This window comes from Artibeus jamaicensis, unplaced genomic scaffold (assembly GCF_021234435.1).
Source record: "Artibeus jamaicensis isolate MK-2021 breed Jamaican fruit bat unplaced genomic scaffold, CSHL_Jam_final scaffold_1031, whole genome shotgun sequence".
Classification (NCBI taxonomy): domain Eukaryota; kingdom Metazoa; phylum Chordata; class Mammalia; order Chiroptera; family Phyllostomidae; genus Artibeus; species Artibeus jamaicensis.
In genome coordinates this window covers 1535962-1561274 of record NW_026522026.1, presented here as the reverse complement: position 1 = coordinate 1561274, position 25313 = coordinate 1535962, and the positions used below count along the sequence as shown (strand labels likewise).

Genomic DNA, 25313 nt, shown 5'->3' with positions numbered 1-25313 from the left:
AGGGCGGCGTGGCACTTTTGCAGCCCCTTCCTTCATGATCTAACTTCAGCTGAAATGAAAAGAAGGCAATGAAGTGCCGATGGCTGCATGTTCAGGGGGGCAGAGCTAGGGCAGGGCAGAGAGAGGTCTCAGTGGCCCGACAGAAGCAGGGACTTCCAATTTCTTCTCTCTGCCAATCTGAGTTAGGAGGCAGCATGGCCTACTGGAGTGATAGTAATATCTAAACGGAATAATAACAGTACCTAACAATGATTGAGAGCTAAGAATGGGCTAGTCGCTATGCTAATTCCTATCTATTTTTTTATTTGACCCTTATACAGGGTGGAACAAAAGTAGGTTTATAGCTGTTTGTATGAAAAAAATACAATAATTAATAAATGATAATACAAGAATAAGCTGTTTCACATACTCACAACTGTAAACCTACTCTTGCCCCACCCTATAGTATCCTTGACGTCAATGCTATTACTGTGTCACCATTTACAGATGAGACACTGAGAAGATTCCACACCCTGTTAGGCAGTGACGCCTTGCATTAGAAACTAGGCAGTCTGACACGAGAACTCAGGTTCTATATGTCTTCCCCACGAAGCACTATTGTGATTCCCCAAAGAATGGAAATAGGCAAATTTTAGAGTTGGAAAGCTGTAAGTTCAAATCCTGGCTTCACCATACACTGATGCTATGGACTTTGGAAGTCAGTTAACCTTCTAAGCCTCTGTTTCATCTATAAAATACAGATAACATAATAGCTCACAAAGTTATTGTGAGGATTATAGACAATTAATGTAAAGAGTCTATACATTACATTAGCAGGTGCTCAGTAAATGGTAGTTCTTCCTGATGATAATAAATCATATTACGTCTGTAGTAGTCATTTCTAGATCATCTACCTATGTATTGTCTGTGTGTATATGTGTGTGTCTATGTATAAGTATACATAAGGAATTGATACAGATAGAAAAGGAGAAATGAAAAACAGAATAAAAGTTCCCTCTCATAATTATATACCTATATGTATGTTTTTCCTATTTTTTCTCTGAGCATAGCAACTTAACATTCTAACGAAGGTGTGCAGTTGATATAACATGGGGGCACTGCCGCCCTGGAGGGCCGAGCGTGCACAGGAACTGACAGAATGGACACTTCCACGTGTCCACTGAAGCACCAATATCGCGAGTCTTGGAACCTCGCAGACTTCACCTGAAATCTCTGTTCTACTAATTTATGACTATGTGACCTAGAGCAAGAATGGTGTCTTATCTTCTGAAATTTCAGTTTCTCTCATCTATAAAGTGGAGATAGTTATGCCTGGTATTTTATGTCAATGACTGTAATACATATTAAGGTTTACAATGTCTATAAGATGTCAAACCCCTTGTCTCTAGTAGATGTTCCACAAATGGCATTAATTATAATCATCATTGGGCCTTCATATCCTCTATCACAGTCACGTCAGAAGTCAGCCACAACTTCTTTTTGTTTTCCATGAATCTTATACTGGCACCTTACTATATTGACTGTATATCAATAATTGAAGGCTCTCCAGGTCTTGCCCAAAGACAGGGCTTAAAAACTCATTAATTTTAAAGCTTTCCTTGATTAGTTCCAAAAAAACTAGAAACAATCTCTTGTTAAATTAGTGGGAGTTTTTTTTATTAATTTTTACTGCAAATTAACTTATGGTTTTAATTACATATATTTTTAAAATTTTTGTTAGATTTTAATTATAATTCTTTAGGATCTAGAAGAAAGTATTTTTCTTCATATTTTAATCAAGTCCTTTAATCAAAGCAATAGGCTGGCTGGCTCAAAGTCTAAAAACTGAACTCTTTTCTCAATGTGGCTTTTAAAAGATACATGCATGTTCTTTCACATACATCCATACACTTACACACTCAAATATTCAAGAAATAAAGAAGAAAAATTTGGAGAAAGTTTTTTTAAAGTTAAAAGAGCCACGGAATATGAAAACAAGAGAGAAACAGGGTCAAATGAGAATAGTCCAGGAAAGATGCAATACATCATCTTTGGAAGGGATGTTGTGCATAATGTCTGCAGAAGGGTCCCGCTGTCCTGAGAGAAGGACACTCTATCAATGCAAGGTATTATGGTTTCTGTTGTCCTAAGTGAGAGATTGATATTCTTTGGTAGGAGTTCATATCCAATGTAGAAGAAACACAATTGGAAGTCTGAAAGAACACTTTCCTCTTTTTCTCCAACACAAAAGTCTCCCTCCAGTGTGTGACCTTCCATGCAAAACAGCTCATTTTTAAAGCTTCGTTCAAGTCTCTTAAAGATCCTTGGTTACTTGCCATGGGAAAAGATATCATGTGACACAGGCACAGTTTTCCCTAAGTGACAGGGAAAACGTCCTGCCACAATTGCCCTTAGTGAAGAGAACACAGCACCATTTGGTAGTCAGAAGAATTCCTAATCATACTAGCAACAGAGAGAGGGCACCACGCTCTCATTTCTCGGCTTCCTGCACTCTATCTTGCAAAAGAATATTTCAAGGTGACAATTAATGGGACAGAGTAGTTAAATTCCTAGGCAGGTTTAAAAAGCATATAGTAGAAGTAAACATTCACCTCAGTTTAAAAAGCAAAAGGAAAAACAAGCTACCTAGAACAAGAAAAGTGGTATTTTTCTGTCCTTCCACTATCACCAATTATTAAACATGGGTTCAGGCTAGAATTGCTGAATGGTGGGAGATGCCACATTATGAATATAATAATTACAGCATACAATATGCGCATGTGCATGTGGTTCAAAATAGGACTGGAAGTCACTTACCGCATCAGTAGAAGATGCACTTGGCAAGTCCTCTGGACCCAATGTGGTGTCATTAGATACTGAGATATTAACTGTAAGACAAAGACAATTTTCACTATTAAAAAAAGATGAAAATAACCAAAGTGCTTAACTGGTAGTCTAAAGAAGCAGGGCTAGGCATTAAAAATGTCTTTAGTAACAACGTAAGTGCACAATGCATTTATCTTTAGTATAACTACATTCGCCTTCCACCTAGACAAAATGCTGGTAACCAAGAATTTGGATGCATCTGTTGTGCTCTCATATGATGAAAGAGAAAAGAAAATAGTTAATGGGGCAATATTAAAATTGATTTGTTTCAGGTTTCATATTTTGCCTGGTGGAAGAAATAGCTGTAACTCAGTGAGTAAGTTGGTGACTAGCTTCATGTAGAATTAAATCTCACAAACTGAAGTTTTACTTAGTAAGAATAAATTTAAAATTTTTAGAAATTTAGACTGTGAGAAATTATATCTTTGTAAAATGTGTGAAAACAATAAATAGTACCAAATAAATTATATAAGATGAATATTTAACTTTAAAAATTATTTCATATAATTTGACACACATAGATATCACTTGCAGAAGAGGCAATTTTATTAAACCAACCCTCCTCTAGGAAGTATTTCATTTTTTCTACCTATAAGTCTAAATTAAAATGTAATGTTTAAAAAGTATTCTATAATTAAAACATTTTCTTTATCAGATGAGCCTTTTTCCTAATATGTGAAGCTTTAATGCATAAAATAAATTGTTACTTAGAAAACCCCTAATTGTGGAGATATTCTGTGTTAACACTCATCAGGTTTTCATCTTTGAGGATTACATTGTTCATTGAACATCCAAATTGCTAATTATTGCTTGGTCCCTAAGCACCACCCCCTCCCCAAGATCCTAGCCTACCCTTTCAGCTTGCCATGGTTTATATATTGCCTACATAAACTGTTAAGAAGAACCAAACAGATGTATGTATGTTCTAAAATTTAGAGCATAAGATCCATCAGGAAAGAATGAAAGGAAGATGTCTTGCTTACTGCTTTTTCCCTAGAATATGCCCAGTTGGTAACTAATAGGAACTTGAAAATAATTGTTTATTGTTTAATCTTTAAAAAGAAGGAGATCCTGCCATTCACAACAACATAGAGAAACGTGAAGCATACTCTAAGTGAAATAAGCCAGACAAAGACAAATACTGCACAGCATCACTTATAGGTATAATCTAAAAAAAGAAAAAAAAAGCCTAACTCATAAAAACTCATTAAACCACCGTATAACAGTGGTTGCCAGGGACTGGGGCTGGGGAAAATAAGGAGGGGTTGGTAAGGGTAAAAACCGTCAGCTATAAGGTGAATAAGGTCTATGTAAAACATGGTGACTATAATTAATAACACTGTGTTTCATAATTAAAATTTCTTGAGAGTAGAACTTGTGTTCTCACCAAATAAAATATTTGAGGTGATGGATATGTAAACTAACTCGATGAGAAACCTTTTACGATGTGCATGTACATGAAAATCATAGTGTTGTACACTTTAGGAATATTAAAATTTTGTGCATCATACTTCAATAAAGCTGAAAAACTACTTGTTTACTGTCAATAAAAGAAGCTAGAAAAGGGGCCATATAATTTGTAGCCACAAATGAATTGCAGCAGATAAGGGCAAACAAAATGAAGTAAGGAAAGAAAATAAAAGGGAAGAAAATACTCAGCTTGGATCCTTCTCGGTTTTACAATCCATTCTGACCTTTGAAGGCTCTGGATTGTTGAACTTTTAACGTAAAGCAAGCTGTTGTCAGGGTTTCCCTATGTCCTCTGTAAAACAAGCACGCGTGAAAACTGTCTGTTTGCTTATACAGTGCTTTCTGTTTCATTAAGGTCACAGAAAGAATCAAAATAGGTTAAAGGATGCTTGGCCTCAACAATTAAACCAAACGTGAATCCATTCCCAAAAGAAAGTGTGCGTAAAATACTATTAACAAAACCTAGATTTTTATTACCATTTTTTTCCTAAAAAACTTAGAGTACGCTTCTTACATTATTCCATTTGTTCACTTAAAAGCATACAAGATCATACAATAGGTGTACTTGTATATCCTCTTTACATTGGATGGGATTCCGAAGCATGCCGTGCCAGGTTTCTTGCTCAGGATTACAGAGTCAATCAGAAGCAGAGTTGATACCAAAACCTGCTCAGCATTCTTTCTTTTTCTACCTAGCATTTCTAGTGATCAAAATCAAGATGATTTATGTGACCACAGAATTCAAGGTAGGGCAGTAGTTGCCAAAGTTAAGTTGCCAAAGTGAATCTCGACTCTGAGCTGAGATGTCTGACCTGTCTGTGCATTTGCAGGAAAACAACATCTATGAAATCACAGGCACTGTTTGGATGGTGTCTGGGCAGCTGCTCTTCCTGAGCAGATTATTTTAATGCAATATTATGAGCTTCCTGTCACAAGACAGTGGAGGTCTTTTTGCAGTACATTTTTTTGCATAAAGGCAAGGAGTGAGGGGGAAAGATAGTCAGTGCTCCTTTTTCATGGAATGACTGATAAATAATAAAGGTCATGACTAAACTAAAATAGGATTCAAATATGAACTGTCATTAACTACTGTTAAGTTTTGCATATGTGACCATTCTGCTCATAAAATTCCCTCTATCTCTTCAGTTTTCCTCTGAGACAAGCTATTAAAGCACACTGGCTCTCAAAATACCAAAAGACCAGTATCAAAAGAACAGTAGAAAGTATAAACTTTATACATTTATTTTAATAAGTAGCTGCTTAAAGAGAAAGACTTCAAAATAAATATATAAAAAAGCACTTCTATAAATATATATTGGCAGAATATGGTAGAGTCAATAAATAAGATTAAAAGTTAATTCATTTAGGCTCACAGAAGAAAAAATGATTAATTCCAATTGGGAGCTTGGTCTACAAGAGATATTGGTCACTATTTGTATCTACACATATAATGCAAATATTTTGGCAACCAACTGCAGAATGGTCTGTTTGTACAGAATTTGCAATATTCCTAATTAGGATTCTGGAAAGGTCAAATGGAAAATCCAAAACACACTGCACTCCATCTGCTCTGTTTGCTAAGCACTATGGCTTATGAAGCAAAGAAACTCTTTGCCCTAAGAGTCTGGCTTATTTAGAATTAGCCACTTGCTACTGGGACAGTCTGTGTCCCATACTTGGTTTCAGGGAGTTTCAGCAGATTGATCGTTTTATGTCACTTGGATTTTCACTTCTTGATTCTCCTTCCCATGTATCAAATTCTAGCTGATCCTCTGCATCAGGGGAATTAACATGGTCAGTAACAGACATTTAAAAATGTGTCTGGGAGTTTTCAGTCTTCAGCTGGCTTTTCCTTCTTTACGTTTAATGAGAGATCCAGAGAAAGAACAGGCTGCAGAAGCTATGTGTGGACATACGCATGTGTCCTTGTTAGTATACCTCCTGCAGAGGGACTATCAATCGCACTGTTTAAGGTTGTCCTTTATCTTCTAGTAACCTGGCAGCAAGAAGTACCCATGACTCCTCTGCTTTAAACATTTGCAGGAAACATATCATTAGGAATACACACAATTGCTCACTGGAGACCTCAGGGTCAAGTATGAGCAACCATTTGCCACTGAGGCAGACTTGTCAGCTTTAACCACGCCATCACATCACACTGGAAGCACAGGGTCCCCAAACTTCCTGGCCACATGATCTGGAGGAAGCTACCTCTCGACAGTAAGTCCCATGTTTGTGGACTCTGGATTTGAAACCATCTACCTCATAAGGTTACTGTGTGTATTAAATAAAATGATGCAGGCAAAACTGTTAGCGCAGTGTCCAGTACCAGGTAAAAGCTAAATAGATGGTCGCTAAGGTTATTACTACTAGCTCATGACCTGGAGAAAGCAGAAATTTACCCCCTGGAAGGAATATCAGCTAACTCACAAGTTTATGGGAGATCTAAATACATACACATTATAATGTTATGTATTTAAATGTAGCTTACTAAAATCCTCTAGTAAAATGTCTGGTTCTTGGATGGTGCTTATTCAATGTTAGCCAAATCTGAATCTATACCCTCAACATAGCTTGTGGGGTTACAATAGTGTGAAACTGACTAACCTGCTCTGAATCAGAATAAATTTAAGAGTATTCTTTATGACATGAAAACTTTAATGTTTTATTCCATTCTACTAAAGCAACATCTTTAGGAACTTGAGCAACTAGAAAACAGATACAGAATAAAACTGAATAAAGTTCTTGCCTACCTGGTCATATCAGACTTATTTAAAGGCCCTGGAAAATTTGACCATACAAGTGCCTCTGGATATAGTCAAATATTTATACTTTAAATTTCCAAATAAATAAATGGGCAAAATGGCTTTTTTTTTTGCCATTTTGACAAGGTGAATGAGGAAAGCTTTGAGAGAAGTAGCTCTTAGGGAAATACTTGTTAGTATTTCAGGCTTTAATCTTAAAACAAAATTAACAGAAAAATTTTCTTTACTTTTCTTTTTGTTACTTTTTTGTTTTCCAATTTTTTTTTCCCCAAGCCTGATGCTTGAGATTTTCTAACTTGGCAAGTTCAGGTTATGACCTTCTTCACTCCATGGACACCTGCCCTGGGCTCACTCTGTACATACTATCCTGGGAGTTGAAGAGCCGAGTGGCTGTCTGCGATCAAGCTGAATGTATTGAGACACTATTCTCACAAAAGCTCATATCCACTCATCCTTAAGAATGTGTAGAGAAATTCTTCAGAGGTATGTTGTTAAAATCTGTGTTTTGTACAAACCCAATGCTAGAAAAAGTCCAGGTCTGGTAATTATTCAAATTCATTGCTTCTCCTTTTCTCATTCCTGAAAGCATTATATAGAAACTGATAAAAGATAGGTTAGGACAGTAAAAGGAAACTCATTCAGATATCTCTGGTTTTCTTAAAAGACCACATTACCCTGAATGATAAGACCTCAGCTGTGCTGGTAAAGCACCCTTGCAAACACAGCCTAAGTAATGCTATACCAGAGGGCCTTGTACTTCCTGTTTAACCACTAGTCCATGATTCAAACCTACTTTATAATCTAAAGAGAGAATGACAATAAAAAAATGGCACAGAATAAGATGCAGGTCACAGAAGTTAGGATCATCTTTTACTTCCTAATTTCCTTTTAATGGGCTTTCTAATTATGAAATACATAATATGGAACCACAGGGGACATGGTCCAGCAGTTCCTTTAAATGGTTTTCACATCTTGGTGGATAGCACTTATTAAGACAATAGAAAAATTACATAGAAAGAAATGGTAATGAAATTCCACTCCAGTGACAACCATCTTAGAGCATCTGGAAGCCTACTCTTGCTGTGAATAAAACAGAAGTCCAGTAATGAAAGCCATGGCCACTTCCAGTCACTGGACTTGGTCTTACAGTTTCACACCAGAAAAAAGGTAATCTTTTCTGTAGAGATACTATAGACAGTGATGCACTCAGTGCCTGAGAAAAGCTTTATTCCTCTTACTCAGTCATCCATTATTAAGCACGTTCTCCCTGGCCTGGAACAGTCAACAGTGAATCAATAAAATACATCCTTTCTGTTAAAAATAAAGCTTAGTGTCTATCACCTTGAGGCAATTTTTCCTTGCTTTTCTAACTTGTTTATCATTTTTACCAAGGCTTCTTTCCCTCCAGATACAAAACCAACCCCTGGTCAGAATATTTGTTTCAACACTTTCCAAAATATTAACATGCCCTTGAGTGTATAGTCACTGTGACCTTGGCACATTAGGCAGTTGAACACAGGTACTAGAATAGAATTTATTTCTAAAGTCTGGGTCAAATGAAAATTCAACCATGTTCATTACAAAAGCAATAAACACTATTAAAAACACTATTACAAATTTTGTAATGACCAATATGTGTAGATATGCATGAGGGTGTATGTGTGGTAATGTATTCTACTTCACTGAAAGTAGCACAATGCTTAAGAAACAATGAAATAGATCCTTAGCAAATTTTTGTTGATGGCAGAAGGGGAAGAAAAAAGGATTGGAGAAAGAAAAAAAGAAAGTCCATGATCTATACCCTATTTACAAAATTCTGACGTTTATGTTTTTGAATGAATTAGATGTCACTTAGAAGAACTGACATCTTACCTCTAGGACTTTAAATCCTTCTTCTACATGACTATGTGTGGTGCATGTATGTTTGTGAATACTCACGTGGTCTTGAGATTCTGTGGAATAGTATTAAGTTTTCTAATTATGATGAACTGAATGCCTTAAGATATTTTCTTTAAATACAACTTGAATGTTTCACATTTATCTTCAACAGCTTATTAGTTGTTAGGTTTTTTTTGTAGGCTTCTGGTGGAAGCCTAATTAGTATCTTTCTCTAGGAAAATTTCAGGGAAAATAAAATATTTGAATCCCATTCAATGAATACAAACCATTGGGGCATCTTTTGTGGGACAATGAGAAATGGTGGGGCCTGGAAGAGAACAAATTTTTATTCAGTGTTTGTTTGGTTCCAAACAATTTTACATATGGTACTCCATTTAATCCTTATGGGAACCTCTAAGAGAAAGTGCACTTACTAACTCAGCTCACCAATTATAACACAAAGAGATGAGGCAATTTCCCTAGCCCAGGGCTACACTGCTAGTTACAGCAGAAATTCAAACTCAGTTTCTTTTACTCCAAAGCACATATTGTTTATACTTTATCACACTAGCAAGTTTCCAAATTGGGATGTTGGTGATAAAATGAACATTGTGACTTGTCCTTCAATTAGATATTTTCAGGTTTCACTTTTGGCTTTTGAACTTTACCATTTTTTAAAGCTTTTATTTGCTTATTTATTTATTTATTTAATTACTTACTTATAGAGATGGAAATGGAGGAAGAAAGGGAGGGAGAGAAACTCCAGTTTGTGAGAGAAACATCAGCCAGTTGCTTCAAACCCCCAACCCAGGCATGTGCCCTGGCCAGGAATTGAACAGACCTTTCGCTCTGTGAGGTGATGCCCAACCAACTGAGCCACACAGGTCAGGGCTGAATCATCTTTCTTATACATGTCTGCTATGAAACCATCAAGACAAAGTGGATAGTATAAAACATCTATTGGCTGTGCATTAATTAATAGTTATCCTATTTCTGAGCAAAGGACATATCGGCACAAAAATCATGTATCCACCTCACTGGTAGGTCAAACTTCATGGCCAATTTTCCTTTTAGCATTTGCAACTGAGCTTCCTTAGTTCTTCAGTAAATGAGAACCTAGACATACAACCCAGGTTACTGAGCAATAGATGAGGTGAGAAGAAGGGAGAAAAAGGTACAATAAGAAAGGGAAACCCAGATGGATCTATAGCAGGGGCCAGTCAGGGCTGCACAGCAGGAAGTGAGCTTGAATGTAATGCACTTGAATCATCCTGAAACCATGCCCAACTGCCACAGGAAACCAGACCCTGGTGCCAAAAAGGTTGGGGACTGCTTATCCAGAGGGTATTATGCTAAGTGAAATAAGTCAGGCAGAGAAAGACAAATATGGTTTCACTTATACATGGAATCTAAAAATAAATAAGCAACAAAACAAAAACTGACTCATAGTAACACAGACCTAAGGGATAGTTATATGATGGGAGGGAGGGGGAGATGGGTGAAACAGTCAAAAGGGAAAAAGAAATATAGTCAATTGTGATACATTTACAAGGTGACAAATGATTACCCAAATTAGTGGGGTGATCACATTGTAAGGTATAAAAAATGTCAAACCACCACATTGTACCCTGAAATACTAATATAACCAATGTAAGATTATATACCAACTCTACTTAAATTAAAAGAAAAAGACAACTCAGGAACTGATGCAGTTTTAGGGAAGCGAGAACAAGACAGATCACACACGTTGCTGTGAATAGTTTTCTTAGTGATTAAATGACTCCTATTTTCTTTCTTGTAAAATCATTTCTCTGTTTGCAGGATCACGACTACATCTGTGCAGTTGCTGGTTCATTGTAACATATTGCCCCAGTGTGGGAAAACAAGCCATCCGCCAGTTTAAATATTATTGACTCATTGATTGAATTCTTTTACTAGGAGGGCATGTTGCGATGAAAGACCAGCCTTTTGTTGTTTTTAGAATACTTACTCTAGCTGTACATGCAGCCGCATTATTCTCTCACTATCATTTTTCAGTTTGCTATCATGAAGTGCTATTGGTGGATTTTTGCAGCTTGCTATAAAAACATATTAAGGTTATTGGAGAAATACACACTCATTAATCTTAAGGCATTTTGTAAAACATGGACTGTCATGAACATGCAAATAATCATTTGCCTTGTTTCAAACCAGAAACAGATTCCATCTCCATAGGTTTATATAATCCTTCCGTTCATGAACTTATCTGTCATGAGTGCCACTCATCTGGATGAGTGCAACCAGCAGTCTTTATTGCAGAATGGGCCAGCTGCCCACGAATGTTTGCTCAGAGACGAGAATGATGAAACTGGTTTCATTTGTTCTATTGTTCACACTTAAAAAATACTCATGAGCCTTAAGTCTTGAAGAATAAAGACAGTAATAATAATGTCAGATAATGTTTAATTATTTATTACACATTAGATGCTGTCGTAAGTACTTCTTCTATAATCTCATTTTTTCCCCTTCAAAACAATTCCCTATGTAGGTACTACTTTTAACCCCATTCTACAGGTTACCCGGCAAGGCTAAGATGCCTCGGGGAAGGGAACTTGCTGAAAGTCCACACTGGGCATTACCGAGCTAGGACTGGGATACTCGATTTTTTGACATCAAAGCCCTGGAGCACTGCGTCACTGATACCAGCTGGAGGTAGGAGGAACTGTCAGTTCATCCCAGACAACCCCTCGCCATTTAGGACTGACTTTTAAACAACCTGGGGAGACAGGTCAAAGGAAAAGCCGCCACCCCTTCAGCCAGCACTTGCCACGGCAAACGTCACAGCAGTTCAATCCTCAATATCACTTTTTCAAAAAAACAACGATCCTTCTTGGAAGGAAAATTGCATGTAAAGTCTTTTTGTATTTTATATAATGAAAACACATTTAGATATATCTTCCTGGCTTTCATTTTACCTTCTCTGCCAGCACCCAATTAGAAAAATGGATGCAAGTTGCCATTAGCCTCAGGTAGGTCCAGGGCTAACAATAGGTAGATCTTTTTTGAGACAGGTGTGCTGACAAAGCCCTCACCTGTCTTTATGAACACCTCAAAGCTCAGAACAGCTGAGCAGTACCTCTGTCCTTTGGAAAAATATTACTGTATGCTCACTCAGGCTTGCCTACAAAGTCAGCTTACAGACTTTTCCATAGATACATAAATATGTACATGGAGATAGACAGAAATAAATAAATGAACAGTTCACAATCCCACAATTAAATATAGTAAGTTTCCCCTTAACATTGTCAACAGGCTGTGACTTTAGGCAAAATGATATATAACAAAACTAATTTTGCCCATAGGCTGATTATGAACAAGAGTTAATTTCCTACTGGACCTTATTAATGTTATAACAAAATGGCACCGAATGAAACCTTGCTATTTAAGAACCTGCTATATGCCTGTGATCCAATATTTGGAACACGCCCAGTCTGGACTTGCCCTGAAAGTCCAGAATGGAAGATGACTAGGGGTTTTAGCCCCTTCTCTCCTGGGAAGAACTCTACACAGTTGTGTAATGGCAACAACTGTGTTTCTCTGGGGAGCAGATTTAATTGATTCTAATAATAATGTCTATCATGTATTAAATACCCATTTTTTCCAAGCAGTTTTAAGTTCTGAAATTATTTCCAATCAGTATACATCTGAGGAGTAATAGCCCTTTATAACTATATGTCATTTGTGTTCTCCTGAATTTTCATATTTCCACTTTGTACTCTCTCTGCTTTGCTTTCAAGCATGGGTTTTCCTTTAGTGTGTGTTGATTTTCCTTAAACAGCAACAACAACAAAAAAATCCATGAGTGCAAAGCAAAACAATGCCCTGTCTTTTCATCAGTGTTACTACTGACAGACCGATTTGTAGGGAGATACTGTTCTCTTTTCTCTCACCACTCAGGTAATACCTAATGAAGACACACAACTCAAATATCTGGGAGTAATCTGACAGAGCCTGCCACATGCATCAATATCCTTTGTAGCATTTTGTTTCATTTTTCAATTTGCATGCATTATGCATTCTAGTCTATAATACAATCATTTGTTTCACTATAAATATTACGAGGTTTTCCCTCAGACTCTGTAAGTAAATGGTGCATGACTGTGCCCCGCATTCATGCCCCGGTTTGTGCAGCTCTCAGAACACTGCTGTGCTTCTGGTACTATAATCCAAAGAGCATGCATTGTATATTAATTTTTACATTAAGGGGCATCACCCTGTAGCTAATTGCATAACTTTGGATCGCTAACACTATTACCACTTAATTGTCTATAACAGATGTAAAGCAACTTTCCTCAAAGTGAATCCTTTTTTCCAAATGCCTTCCATATTATGAAATGATGATGAATTTCTGCAAGAAAAATTTCCAAAGATCAGGCTGAACATGTTTTTGTGGAAAAGTGCTCAGGTTTGGCAAAATGGATATTAAAGTGCTAAGATGTATAGAATCATATTCCTTACCCAGAAGTTAATTTCACTTTTATGTCTTTCTTGACTCTGCAGTACACATCTTCTCTGAGAACATGACATGCCTTATTTTCTTTCTTTCATCTCTTCCTTTCCTTTCCACTTTCATTTATGTTGTCTAACAGAGATGAATGTTAAGATGCTACTTTATCACCAGGTGACTCCAGTTTGAATTTATTTTTAATTTCATGCTTCAAATTATACGAAGTGAGTTAGTTATCTTCTTTGTTTCATTTACAGGCTTAAAATAATCTACTCAGAGTTTACTTAAAGGAAGAGATTCCTGTAGCAATTAAGAAGCAGTGAAATACAGGATAGAAATCCAAAGGACTAGGTTTGTCTGGTCCTTACATCTGTTAATACGCAGTATGTAGTGGTTTTCTCACCTATCAGATAAGATCACTAAATAATAGTCACAGGATTTCCTTACAACTACTGCAGTTTGAGTTAATTTTAAGCACTGTTAGTTATGTTCATATTCCAGAGCTCCTGGTTTCACTTCCTGATTGAATCACATGGCTAAGCTACTGCAGCCAATGGGACTTCAAATTCAGCCACATAGTTCCTCAGAGAAAATAAAACAAAACCCCTTCCTGAGGACCATGACCCCATGTTGAAAGTACACATACATGAAGCCCACACCCTCCTCCAAACACAAACACTAAACGTGGCGTCCCTACCTGGGCTGGGTGGCATACAGACACAGGAAAAGAGAGTGTTGTAGCCCACTTTGAAGTCCGAGTTGATGGGGTAGTAATCAGCAAGCTTGATCATCTTCTTGAAAGCATCGTAGATAAAGATGAAGCTAATCAGAGAAGAGAAGCCCTCTTCAGTGAAGCGTGTAAAGTACTGAACCAAGAAGCTGGCATCGGTGGCTACCAAAACGAGACACAGGAAGGCTGACCACAGGCCGATCCAAAGGCGAAACTCCAAGTAATCAAAACTGTGGTCCCTGAAAAGAAGAAAGAAAGGTTACACTCCTTCTCCAATGCCCGCAAAGTATAATGTAAAACTACCAAATATATTTCAGTAGAAAGACTGCTAAAAATATAAGACTACCTTCAGACAGCAGATAAAAGCTCATTCTTGATTTTTTTCCCAGAAAATATTGTTTAAAGATTTGTTCTAGTACTATTAATATGCTACCATCAAGAAAAAAATTCCAGTTTGAGAAAAGCACATCAAAAGCAGCCATACCATTTGTATGTGAACAATTCATTCGTTTTTTCACTCCCTGCCTTCATGGAGTTTATAAAGCAAACAACTTGAAAACCTAACACCAGAACCCAGTATGTGTTCAATAAATGTTTGTGAGCTTTGCCAGTTAATGAAGACACTGAAATAAACATGTTCTCTGTCCTCAAGTCTTCACAGTCTGCTGAGAGAGACACACTGGTAAATATAATTTCACTGTAAAATGCTAAGTGATTTCTAAAAGTCCACACGGTGTCACAGAAGAAGGAGAGTTAGTTAATCCTGGCTGGTGGGCTGATGGAGCAGCAAAAAAAATCCTCGAGGTATTTAGGTAGAAACTTTCTGGAAAGGCCAGGGAGGGTCAGGCCGGGAAACGTTGAAAGAGTTTCTTACAAATGCAGGGGGCATGACACCATTCGTTGTGCTCACGGGGGCCACCACTGTGAGGAGAGGAGATCAGCACCATGGGCAGTACTCCGACCAGGAAAGGCAGTCTTGCTGGGCTACAGCCAGATGTGACCACTTCCCGACACTTACCTAGTGACATGACTGATACCCTTCTGAAGCTGGATCTGAAACAGCATCTCAGTGCAGGCTGCCTCCAGCTAAAGAGGCCACTGCTTTTCAATGCCTTTCTGTTTCTTACAAATGAATAGTCCAAGATTCACATTTAGAAAAAGAAGGATCAAGTGTTGACAACATTTTATCATTTCATACTGATTCATTTAAAATTATGTGGTGAGTGTTTTACAATGTTTTTTTCCCATAATTTTTTTGTGACCAAAACCAGATAATAGTCGTCACAGTTCTTGTATGAGACAAAGAAGTAAATCAGTGTTCAAACATGCTTGAAGCTCTATATCCATGTTTTTAGACAACGGGCGACTGATAACTGTTAGTAATATATTTTAATACTTTCCCAAAGGTATCATATCAACAGCTTCACCAATAACAACCCAGTCTGGGCCAATAAGAATTCATTGTCTACTTATTATAAGAACCTCCTTACTGATATGATATCCTTATTTATATCCGTGCTTATCCTATTCAAAGCCATTTTTCACATAACAGCCAAAATGATCTTTGTAAATGTAAATCAGAAATCTCAAAGGCCTTTCTGATGGCTTCCCACTGTTCTCAGAACCAAATTCAAACTTCTGCCTAGGACAGTGCCTGGCACTTAGCCGATGTCCAATAAAGACTGGCTGGATGAATTAATGTGACTGTGACCCAGAACTTGACCGAGACAGTTCCTGACATTGATCTATGAGCTATCTCATGTAATCAGAAGATAACTGACTGAAAATTTTATAGAATATTAAATTTAATAGCTCCTTAGATAATGTGATGACTAATTTTATGTGGTAACTTGGCTGGGTTATGCAGTGCCCAGATATTTGGTCCAACATTCTGCATGTTTCTGTAAGGGTGTTTTTGGATGAGATTAACATTTAAGTTAGTGGATGTTGAACAAAGCAGAGTGCTTTCCATAATGTCTGCAGGCCTCATTCAATCAGTTGAAGGCCTGAATAGGACAAAAATACTGGCCTCCCCAAAGCCAGACAGAATTCTTCAGCAGACTGCTTTTGGACTTTATCTATATCACGGGAGCTTCCCACTTCTATTGCAGACAACCTTCAAAACTTGAACTAGAATGTCAGTTCTGGGTCTCCAGTTTGCTGGCTCACCCTGCAGATTTTGGATTTTCCAGCCACTATAATCATACGATCTAATTCCTTATGATAAGTCTCTGTGCATGTACATACATATCCTGTTAGTTCTGTTTCACTGGAGAAACCTGACTAGTACAGATACCGACCAGTCAAGTGTGCCCCGTTTTACAGATGAGGACACCAAGGCCAATGGGAATTAAGTCATCTGTCCAAAGCCAAGGTTTTGCTGGCAGAGATGGGCCAGAAAACAAATCTCTGTATTCTCATTCTGGCCCTTAAAAAAATTATACCATGGTTCCCTTATCCTATTTGTATTTAGTGCCTAATAGGGGGGGCCATAAAGTCATTGTCCTTTATATCCATCTCCTCACCAAATCTCACAGCTTGGCCTGCATTACCAAAGCAGCAGACTAACACTGGGGCAGAGAGCTGTGGTCTATGGGTTTCCCGGAGTCTGAACTGCAGACACCCTCTGCAGTCCTTCTCAGGTTCCTCTGCGCCTACAGTGCCACTGTTTGCTCGTAGGTACTGTCTAACCCTTTCCTTTGTGACTTGGGTAGACTGTAGAGAAGGCTGAACTCTAGGAACTGGAGCTCACCAACACTATCACACGAGCGCCAGTGTCAGGGTCAGAACTAGGAAACGTAGCTTAATTACAGTTGAGCCAACAGGCTTTTTAATTAAAATAAAATAAGTTTTAACCAAGAAACAGTTTTGCTTCCCAACAAGATGAAAGAGCAATCTTGATTTGTTCCAAGAATGCTAACAGTTGTTAATAGAACTGATGTTTCCAGGACAGGATGACTACAAATCATTAACCAGCTCATGATTAGGAACATTAACAGTTTGAGTTGAAGGGGCAAAATGCACGGATAAACTTAAATCTTAAGACCTAAACAAGCCCTGGCTGGTGTAGCTCAGTGGATTGAGCATGGGCCTGCGAACCAAAAGACCTAAACAATACACCAAACTAGCTGCCCTAAAATACTTAAATACTCCCAGAGTAGCTCTCAAAGAATAATTCAAATAAAGATCACTAAAACCGATGGCATTTCATTATGAAAGCGATATGTTAATAGCACTGAGGAGAAAGAGAAATAAGAGATGAGAAACTTTTTCAAACAAGTTGGTCAATAGTAATGACTGCAGTAAAACAGCAGTATTACATCCAGTCCCTTTGGTGCCAAGTTTCAATAGCAATTAAGTTATAAAAAGTAGCAGGAACTTAACTGTAAGAGAAAAAAAAACTATGATGAATTAGAAGGAGAAAGTGGGTTTATATCTTTATGGTACCATTCGGTGTTTGTAGATATTTTGAGTCAGTCTCTGAGTAGCATAAAACCAAGGATACAAACTGAAAAACTCCTGTTGAAACGTGTTCAACTACTGACAAACAAATGTAAATTCCTTAAGCTAAATGAATAAGTACAGTAATATAACAGAAGAAAATCATTTTAAGATTTCTTTTTTTAAAAGATTTTATTTATTTATCTTTAGAGAGGAAGGGAATGACAGAAGGAGAGAAACATCAATGTCTGGTTGCCTCTCGTGAGTCCCCTGCTGGGAACTGGCCTGCAATTCAGGCATGTGTCCTGACTGGGAATCGAACCATGATCGTGTGGTCAATCCACTGAGCTATGCCAGCCAGGGCTTTTTTTTTTTTAAGATTTTATTTATCATTTTAAGATTTCTAAGTAAATTGTTCAAAGAATTTAAGAAAGAAATTGTTGAATGGTCAAGTGTCAATTATACAGGCTAAAACCCACCTTTAATTATGAAGTTTCTACATGGCTTAGAACACATTGTTTAAAAACTTCCTTCAGATAGATTCCTCACTAAAGAGAACCTAATACAATTATCTAGTGTTGGGATGCAATGTATAAAAACAGTGCAAAAAAGACTGCAGAATGTACCTATTTCTAAAAAAAATCATTAAATATGTTGGGGAAAGTTTGAGCAAAACAGAGTGAAACAGTTTCTTTACTGAAGGACGCCTCATATCCCTTAGTGAGCTAATGTGTGAAGTCAATTACCAAGAGGGAGATACGATACACAGCATTTCCTAGACTCACTGCGATCACAGAAGCCTTCCTTCACAGAACGTTGAAGGGACTACTAACTAATGAAACAAACTTTGGGAATTAGTTGTCTACACAAACACTGCATCCAGACAAAATATCAGCCCTGTTGTTATAACATTTAAGCAAATGATACAGCATTGTGAATATAATAATAAAGTTTGCCACAACAAGAAACATTTAAGAAACCTGGCTTTAAATCCATCACTGAGTTACAATGTTTCTTGTTGCTTTACAACTGTTTTCAAATAAATCACTTGGAACTAGGTTTATGTTACCAATTATGATAAAACAGAAGGGAAAGTGAGAAACGAACTTGCTTAGTAAAAGGAAATAATCTCTCCCCTACAATTATCTAAAGTAAACTGAGATGTAAACATTTTCTGTAGATTAAGGCTCCCATCACATTGCGTCCCATAAATCTTTCTGCAAAGGTTGTGCTTATTTGTTCCTGTTTATAGTACATGCTTGTTTAATCTTTCCACACAGACTTTCTTGTCTCACACAATGTTTTCTTAAACATATGAAAATTGTTTGACTCTTCTATAAACTTACATGAACAGAATTCTTTCCAATGTCCTTCGGAGAATTAAAAGGGAGAAAGGATATGCGGTAACGAGCAACAAAAAGCTCACATCATTTAAAACTGAGAACTTGAAATTCTCGGAAGACCCTCACTGATGTTCTCAAGTCAGTTTTCAAACCAGTAGTTTTAAATCCTCATCCCCATTTTATACCTTGTGGTCATTTCTGATGGCAGTTTCAAGGGCTTGCCACAAATGAGTCCCAAAGTGCATGAGGTATTACATAGGCAATGATATTTCTAATATGAAAATCCTAAAAATGTACAATAACGTAAGAATATGAGAATTCCAACAAGGAGTGCTGCAAGTTTTAAGAAATTCTGCAACCCGTTTAAAGACTGAGATCTGCCAGTAAAGGCAATTCTCTCTTAGAGGTATTAAGTTCATTAGAAAGAGGCCAGAAGACCCAATTTTATTTCAAATCCATTTGTGTACTAATGTGGCCACTTGGATAATTTGCTTAACTTGATTTTCTCCTTCTTACAACAATCCATCAATTTCTAAAAGAAAACATTAATATCATAACCATCATGCCCATTAGTTGTGTCCGGTGATTCTGTAGGGGCAGAGGCTCTGAGGTCAGAGAGCAGGGACTGCTACCCCTGCCCTGCCAGTGACAGCAGTTTTCTTATGTAGAAAACAGGGCCATCCCCACCTCGCAGGCCTGCTGCAAGAACTGTAGTAAAGAGTCCCACTTCATCATTCTACGTAATGCACAGAGAATACTACTTGGTACAAGGTCGGCACTCAGCAAGCATTAAATTTTACTCAGCTGAGTCTTACAGTCTGTCTTTCAACAACACTGTAAACGAGGTTAGGGGCAGTGGACCACAGGAGCACCCAGTCCCTTTCATGGATGAACCATGTGGCCTTGGACAAGGCATTTCATTTCTCTGGAGTGTCAGTCAGAACCACGGCAGGGAACAGAAGTCATCCTCAAATGGGTTTCTGAAAAAACATAATAAATGGGCTGTTTCCGGGGCTGTGAGTAACAACAGAGGATGACGAGGCACTCAGGGACCAGCCGCATCAGGACGCCATTCCTACTTCCTGGCTTGAAAAGGCCAAGCAAGGAACCGAGGCCCTAGAGCCTGGTGAGGGCTAAGCCGTGGGGAGGAGCCACCGCCTTAGAGGGGCTACACAAGGAACGAGCCACCAGCGGACTGCGGGGCTAAAGCAGAGCCAGTGAGGGGAGGGGAGGCGCACACACATCCCGACCGACCGTGCTCCACACTCAGCCAAACCCCACAGGAAGCCAGAGGGGAAAGGAGCCCAAGGGCTGCATCCCACAGATTGGCGGCCCGGGGCACAAAGCTGGATGGTGACGGGCAGGGAATCAAGGTGGAGGGGAGCAGATAATAAAACACATGGGCCTCCATTCAACCAAATGTCAAATGACTGCTGCACTACCTAATCTCTCACGGCCTTTCAACCTCCAAATCTTACAAGGCCCGCATTCCCATCTACTGAATTACTATTTTGTGCTCTCTCCAGACGATGAATGTGCTACCATTAAACAATCCTAATTTATAATTAGATATGTACATACATACTTGCTGAAATTAAAGAGAAGCCTTTCGAAAACTAGAACAGGTCCTGTGCTGCTCAAAATAGTGAGTGGCTGACCAGCAAAGAGGCAAAAGACGGCTCCAGAGACAGCTGTGCCCAGGAAGCTCTCCAACACGCCCTGGTTAAGAGAGAAAATACAGGTGTTAAAAAAAAAAAAGTTGGTTTCTTCTCGTGTGTGATGTCACAAGGGAGATTAAGCCACAAGAATATGCAATCATGAAGTCCACAGCAAACATATCGAACAGATACGAACAACAGAGTCTTACCAATGTGAGCATTACCGTCTATTTCATCATACACATAATGGAGTCAGTCATTCCTCCCTACCGGATTGGCTGAACGGCTCCAAGAACTACAGGGACTAAAATGACTGGTGGTTGGCTACGGAAGGTAAAAGATGACTCTGGTCCATTCTGAAAATCAGAATCGAAGCTTCTGCATATAAAAGCACAATATGCAATCCCAGCAGGTGGGTGGTCATGACGTGTGACTTGGGGACAGTGCATTTCTCTTTGTGGTCACCTTGCGTTTGTTTTAGCCCGATTTCACCTTGCACACAGCAGGTGCTTAGAAGTAGCTATACTTTAGGCACAAAAGCTCTTTTTAAAGGAAAGCTTTTCAAGTGGAAAGAGGAGCAAAGGGGTCATAAAAAGTGATTTGCCTTCTGTCCTGCAGTCTCTAAGACATCAATTCCAAAAAATATTTGTGTGACATATTCATTGTTCAATGTGAACTTACACAGGAGCTTCCATTTACTCTATCTTAGAGGAAATAAGTGTGCAGGGACATTAGTAGCTGAACTTTTGTGGCCACACCTTCCTATAGTTATAGCTCTAAGAATCAACCCACTGTTTTCCCTTCAGCAAAACCAGAACAAAGCAAAATGAGCACAGAGCATCGCTAACTTAAAAAATTATGACAACTTTCTTAATCGCATCCCTTGGGACCAGTGCCTCCCATGATGGCAAACTAGCCGGTTTCTTCTATTTCTCATCTCAAATTTCAGTTAGAAAAAGAAGTCCATGTTTATTTGCAAAACGGTCCTTTTGTAAATTTAATATAGGACTGGTAGTTGATCACTATTGCAGGGTCAAAATACAGCACAGCCTGGGTGTGAAAGGGAAAAGGAAGGAAGGGAGGAAGGGAGGGAGGGAGGGAGGGAGGGAGGGAGGGAGGGAGGGAGGAAGGAAGGAAGGAAGGAAGGAAGGAAGGAAGGAAGGAAGGAAGGAAGGAAGGAAGGAAGGAAGGAAGGGAGGAAGGGAGGAAGGGAGGAAGGGAGGAAAGGAAAATGTGGGATTAAGAATCTCTGCTTGATCTGACACCACCACTAATGACTGTGAGGGCAGGAGCAGGGTCTCCTGGCGTCACCGTGTTCTCCTTCCTCCCATCACGCTAAACACTATACTTCCGCCTGCTCTGCAGGTACTCGGGTGGCACTAAAGGAACTCAAGAAGAAAGCCCAAATTGCACCCCAAGTCCCACTTATCAAAGGCCGATAGTTACTGTTACTCATTCGGTACAGATAACAATTACTTTCTTTCAGAAAATGGCTTTGATTTATGGACGCCATGTGAGAATTAAAAGGCAGATTACTTTTATTTCAGTACTTGATCCTTTGGTAAGTGCTAGAGTTTCCATTCTGTGGCTGACAATTTTGCAACAGAGAACGGTGATTTATTATACACACTGAACTGGAAAGAAACTTGCTTGAACTCAGAGATGCTTCCAGCATTTCTGAGAAAAGAACTGTTTTCACCATATTTTGACATGTTCCTCTTGACAATACAGAAATTTAAAAAATAATCTCATACAATAAATAACTTTAGTTTAACTGTACCTAGAATTTAAAGCAATTTATAAAGTAAACTATCAGAAACCCCTTTTCTGATTTATTATAGTCAGTGTTTGCTGATATAAAAAAGGAAAACAATGTGTGGATGTGTGTATTTTTAATAGCTATAACTCATCAAGACACTTCTACACCCGATTTCCCAGGGAGGAACAAACTCCCCAGCAATTCTCCAGAACGCAGGGGCTGTGCTCCGACCTGCGGTGGAATCACGTTCCACAAAGTGCTACAGCCCCCTCTTGCTTAGGCTTGTATTTGTTCCATTTCTCCACCTGCAGTGGAGCAGCAGAAAGAACAAAAAACTGGCAGTCACCGAATCTAGAGTCTAGACCTCCTTCTGCGACCAAGGAGATGATGATCTTGGGAGTGTCACTTAACCTGTGTCAAATGTAGTTAATCATGTACAAGAAAAACATCGAGCTGGTACAGTATAACAGTGGACTCTGGTCAGACAGTCTCAAGTTTACCTCTAAACTGTCCCATTTACTCTATGACTGCAAGCTAGTTACTTAATCTCTCTATGCCTTAGTAAATGTGTTAGATTAGATAATGCATGTGAAGCGCTTAGCATAGATAAATCATACATTTTTGATGAATCATAACATATAAATAATGTATTTATTAAGATATAAGATGAAGTTGAACTAGATGATTTCCAAGGTCACTTCCAGGTGGCTCAGCACTAACAGCGTGTCTTGGGGTCAGGAATATCTGCATTTAAGTCTCGGCTCCATCAGTCACCAGACTCTAACTCTTAATGCTCTCTTCTAGAACATCAATGGCTATTTTACGGGATAGTCATTTGGACTAAGTAAGACCACAATACATGAAGAGCTGACAACAAAGTAGAGATACAGTAAAATGTCGATTCCCCTTCCTTCCTGGCCTGCCCCTTTCATTTCTCTTTCCTTCAAAAGAGGAAGGAGATGGAGACAGAAAGTAAAAGAGGGGCTTGAGAAGATGAAGATTAGTCATCAGGAGAACAGAGGAAAAAGCCCCACTAGATCCTCAGTATTCCCCAGAGCAAATCCTAAATCAACAGAAGCCTCAGGGGACAACGCTGCAACCTTTGAGTTACTTCTTTTGGTTCCTTGTGTTACTAAACACATAGAACCGACTATAATAAAACAAAATTGTTTTACTTTATAGCAATGAATCGACATCCAAAACAATTTCTGAACATTTCTCTGCAGGGAATGAATTAAACCAAAGATGGCCCTTGTTTCACAAAACAGCCAAGAAAAATCATCACAGTACCCCTCAGAAAACACACACAAAAAAACCAAAAACAAGCATAAAAGAACTCAGACCATAGGAGTGAGATTCTAGAGGGAAAAACATATGCAACTATGATTGGTAACCCCAGCATTACAAAGTTAAAATTCATGCTGTCAACTATGACTTTACTGCACTTTTGTATCTTCATACTGACACTGTATGACCATTCTGTGTCCTTTTTATTAAGAAATGTAGTATTTGGAATAATAATCACACCCCAGTGGCTAATGAATGGCAATAACAGAAGGAGGAAAGTGGCATAACTGCCCCCCCACAATGAAGACTTCTCTATTTCTTTGACAACTCTCAGCCAAGTGAAGCTTGAAAAATAAAATACTTTGGTGGCAGAAAGTCATAAAGCATTCACTAACATTATTGTTATATTTCAAGCTTAAAAATACTGAAATGTTTGTAACAATAAAAAGACAGTTTCTAGCTCCTATTAGTGGTAATTTATACGAACTGTATGGAATGTTGAATAATAAAATTAAATTTCTCTATATGGGTCTTTGATTCTGAAATTTAGCCAAGAAAAATGATGCAGCCTAATGCCATTTAAGCATCGCCACTGGAAAGAGGCAGTATGCTCTGAATTACCTGCGGAGTCTTATGTCAGGTTCCCAGCACAAGCCAAACCATGTGATCAAAAATGATGACAGAATGATGCAAGTATATAATCAAATTTGAGTCACATGAGAATTAGCTGGCAGCTTTTTTTTTTTTTTTAAGAAATAAAAGCATTGGCTCTTTATCTCTACCTTGAAAAATTAAATCAGGGTCTCTGAAGACTGGGTGATTCTTGTGTGCCCCAAATCTGAGTCCCATCCAAGCAACCTTCCCTCCTCTTTTAAAACAGGAACCACCATGAGCACAGCTGGGGCTCAGTTCCACAGATCGCGCGTCGACAAGGGAAGAAGACTGGATATCCCATCCTCATTTTTTATCTCACCTGTGTAGCTACAGCCTATAAATCAGTGATTTCTGCTGACAGATCACAGATGCCAAATCCTAATTGCCATCTTCTCTGCCTAAAAGTGCTTTGTTGTCATAAACAGGGTTTCTGTTTATACTGCCCAGCACAGACTGAAAAAAGAGGAAAGACTTGGAAGACAAATTAGCTCCCTGCTTGAAGAAAAGTAGGAGCCAAAACCTTTACCAAAGAGCTTCAACTCCACGTCTAATAGAAGAGATGGGCAAGGCTTTACAATATTTGTTCTTGTTGGAGCAGCTCTGAGAATGTATCTACACCATCTGAAGGGCCTGAACATCAAGTGCCAGTATAACCTCACACAAAAACCAATTCCAGATGGATAAAAAATTCAAATGAAAACATAAAAGCACTAAGATAATGTGGATAAATATTTTTCTAATCTTAGAGTAGGGAAACCTCTCTAAATATATCCTGGAAATAAGAAACTGCAAAAGATTGAAGATTCTGACTACATAAAAATTAGAATCTATATAGCAAAAAATCATAAATAAGGTGAAGAGATATACAGTAAATCTAGGAAAATATATTTGTGATATTTCTGACAAGCAGAAGAAAAATATCCTTATTACACAAGGAGTTCTTACAAGTCAATGAGGAAAAAAATGAATTCCTAAAT

At 38.3% G+C, this 25313-nt stretch overlaps 1 protein-coding gene across 6 annotated transcripts in view; it reads right to left on the bottom strand.

Moving 5' to 3' along the window:
• SLC4A4 (solute carrier family 4 member 4) overlaps positions 1–25313 on the bottom strand; it is a 321040-nt gene that overhangs the window by 54709 nt on the left and 241018 nt on the right. For all 6 annotated transcript variants that reach the window (XM_053655652.1, XM_053655653.1, XM_037148610.2 and 3 more), the window contains 3 exons: positions 20564–20697; positions 14162–14433; positions 2797–2867 (listed from right to left, as the gene is read on the bottom strand). In XM_053655652.1, the coding sequence (XP_053511627.1) occupies positions 2797–2867; positions 14162–14433; positions 20564–20697 (477 nt within the window). The remainder of the gene's footprint in view (positions 1–2796; positions 2868–14161; positions 14434–20563; positions 20698–25313) is intronic.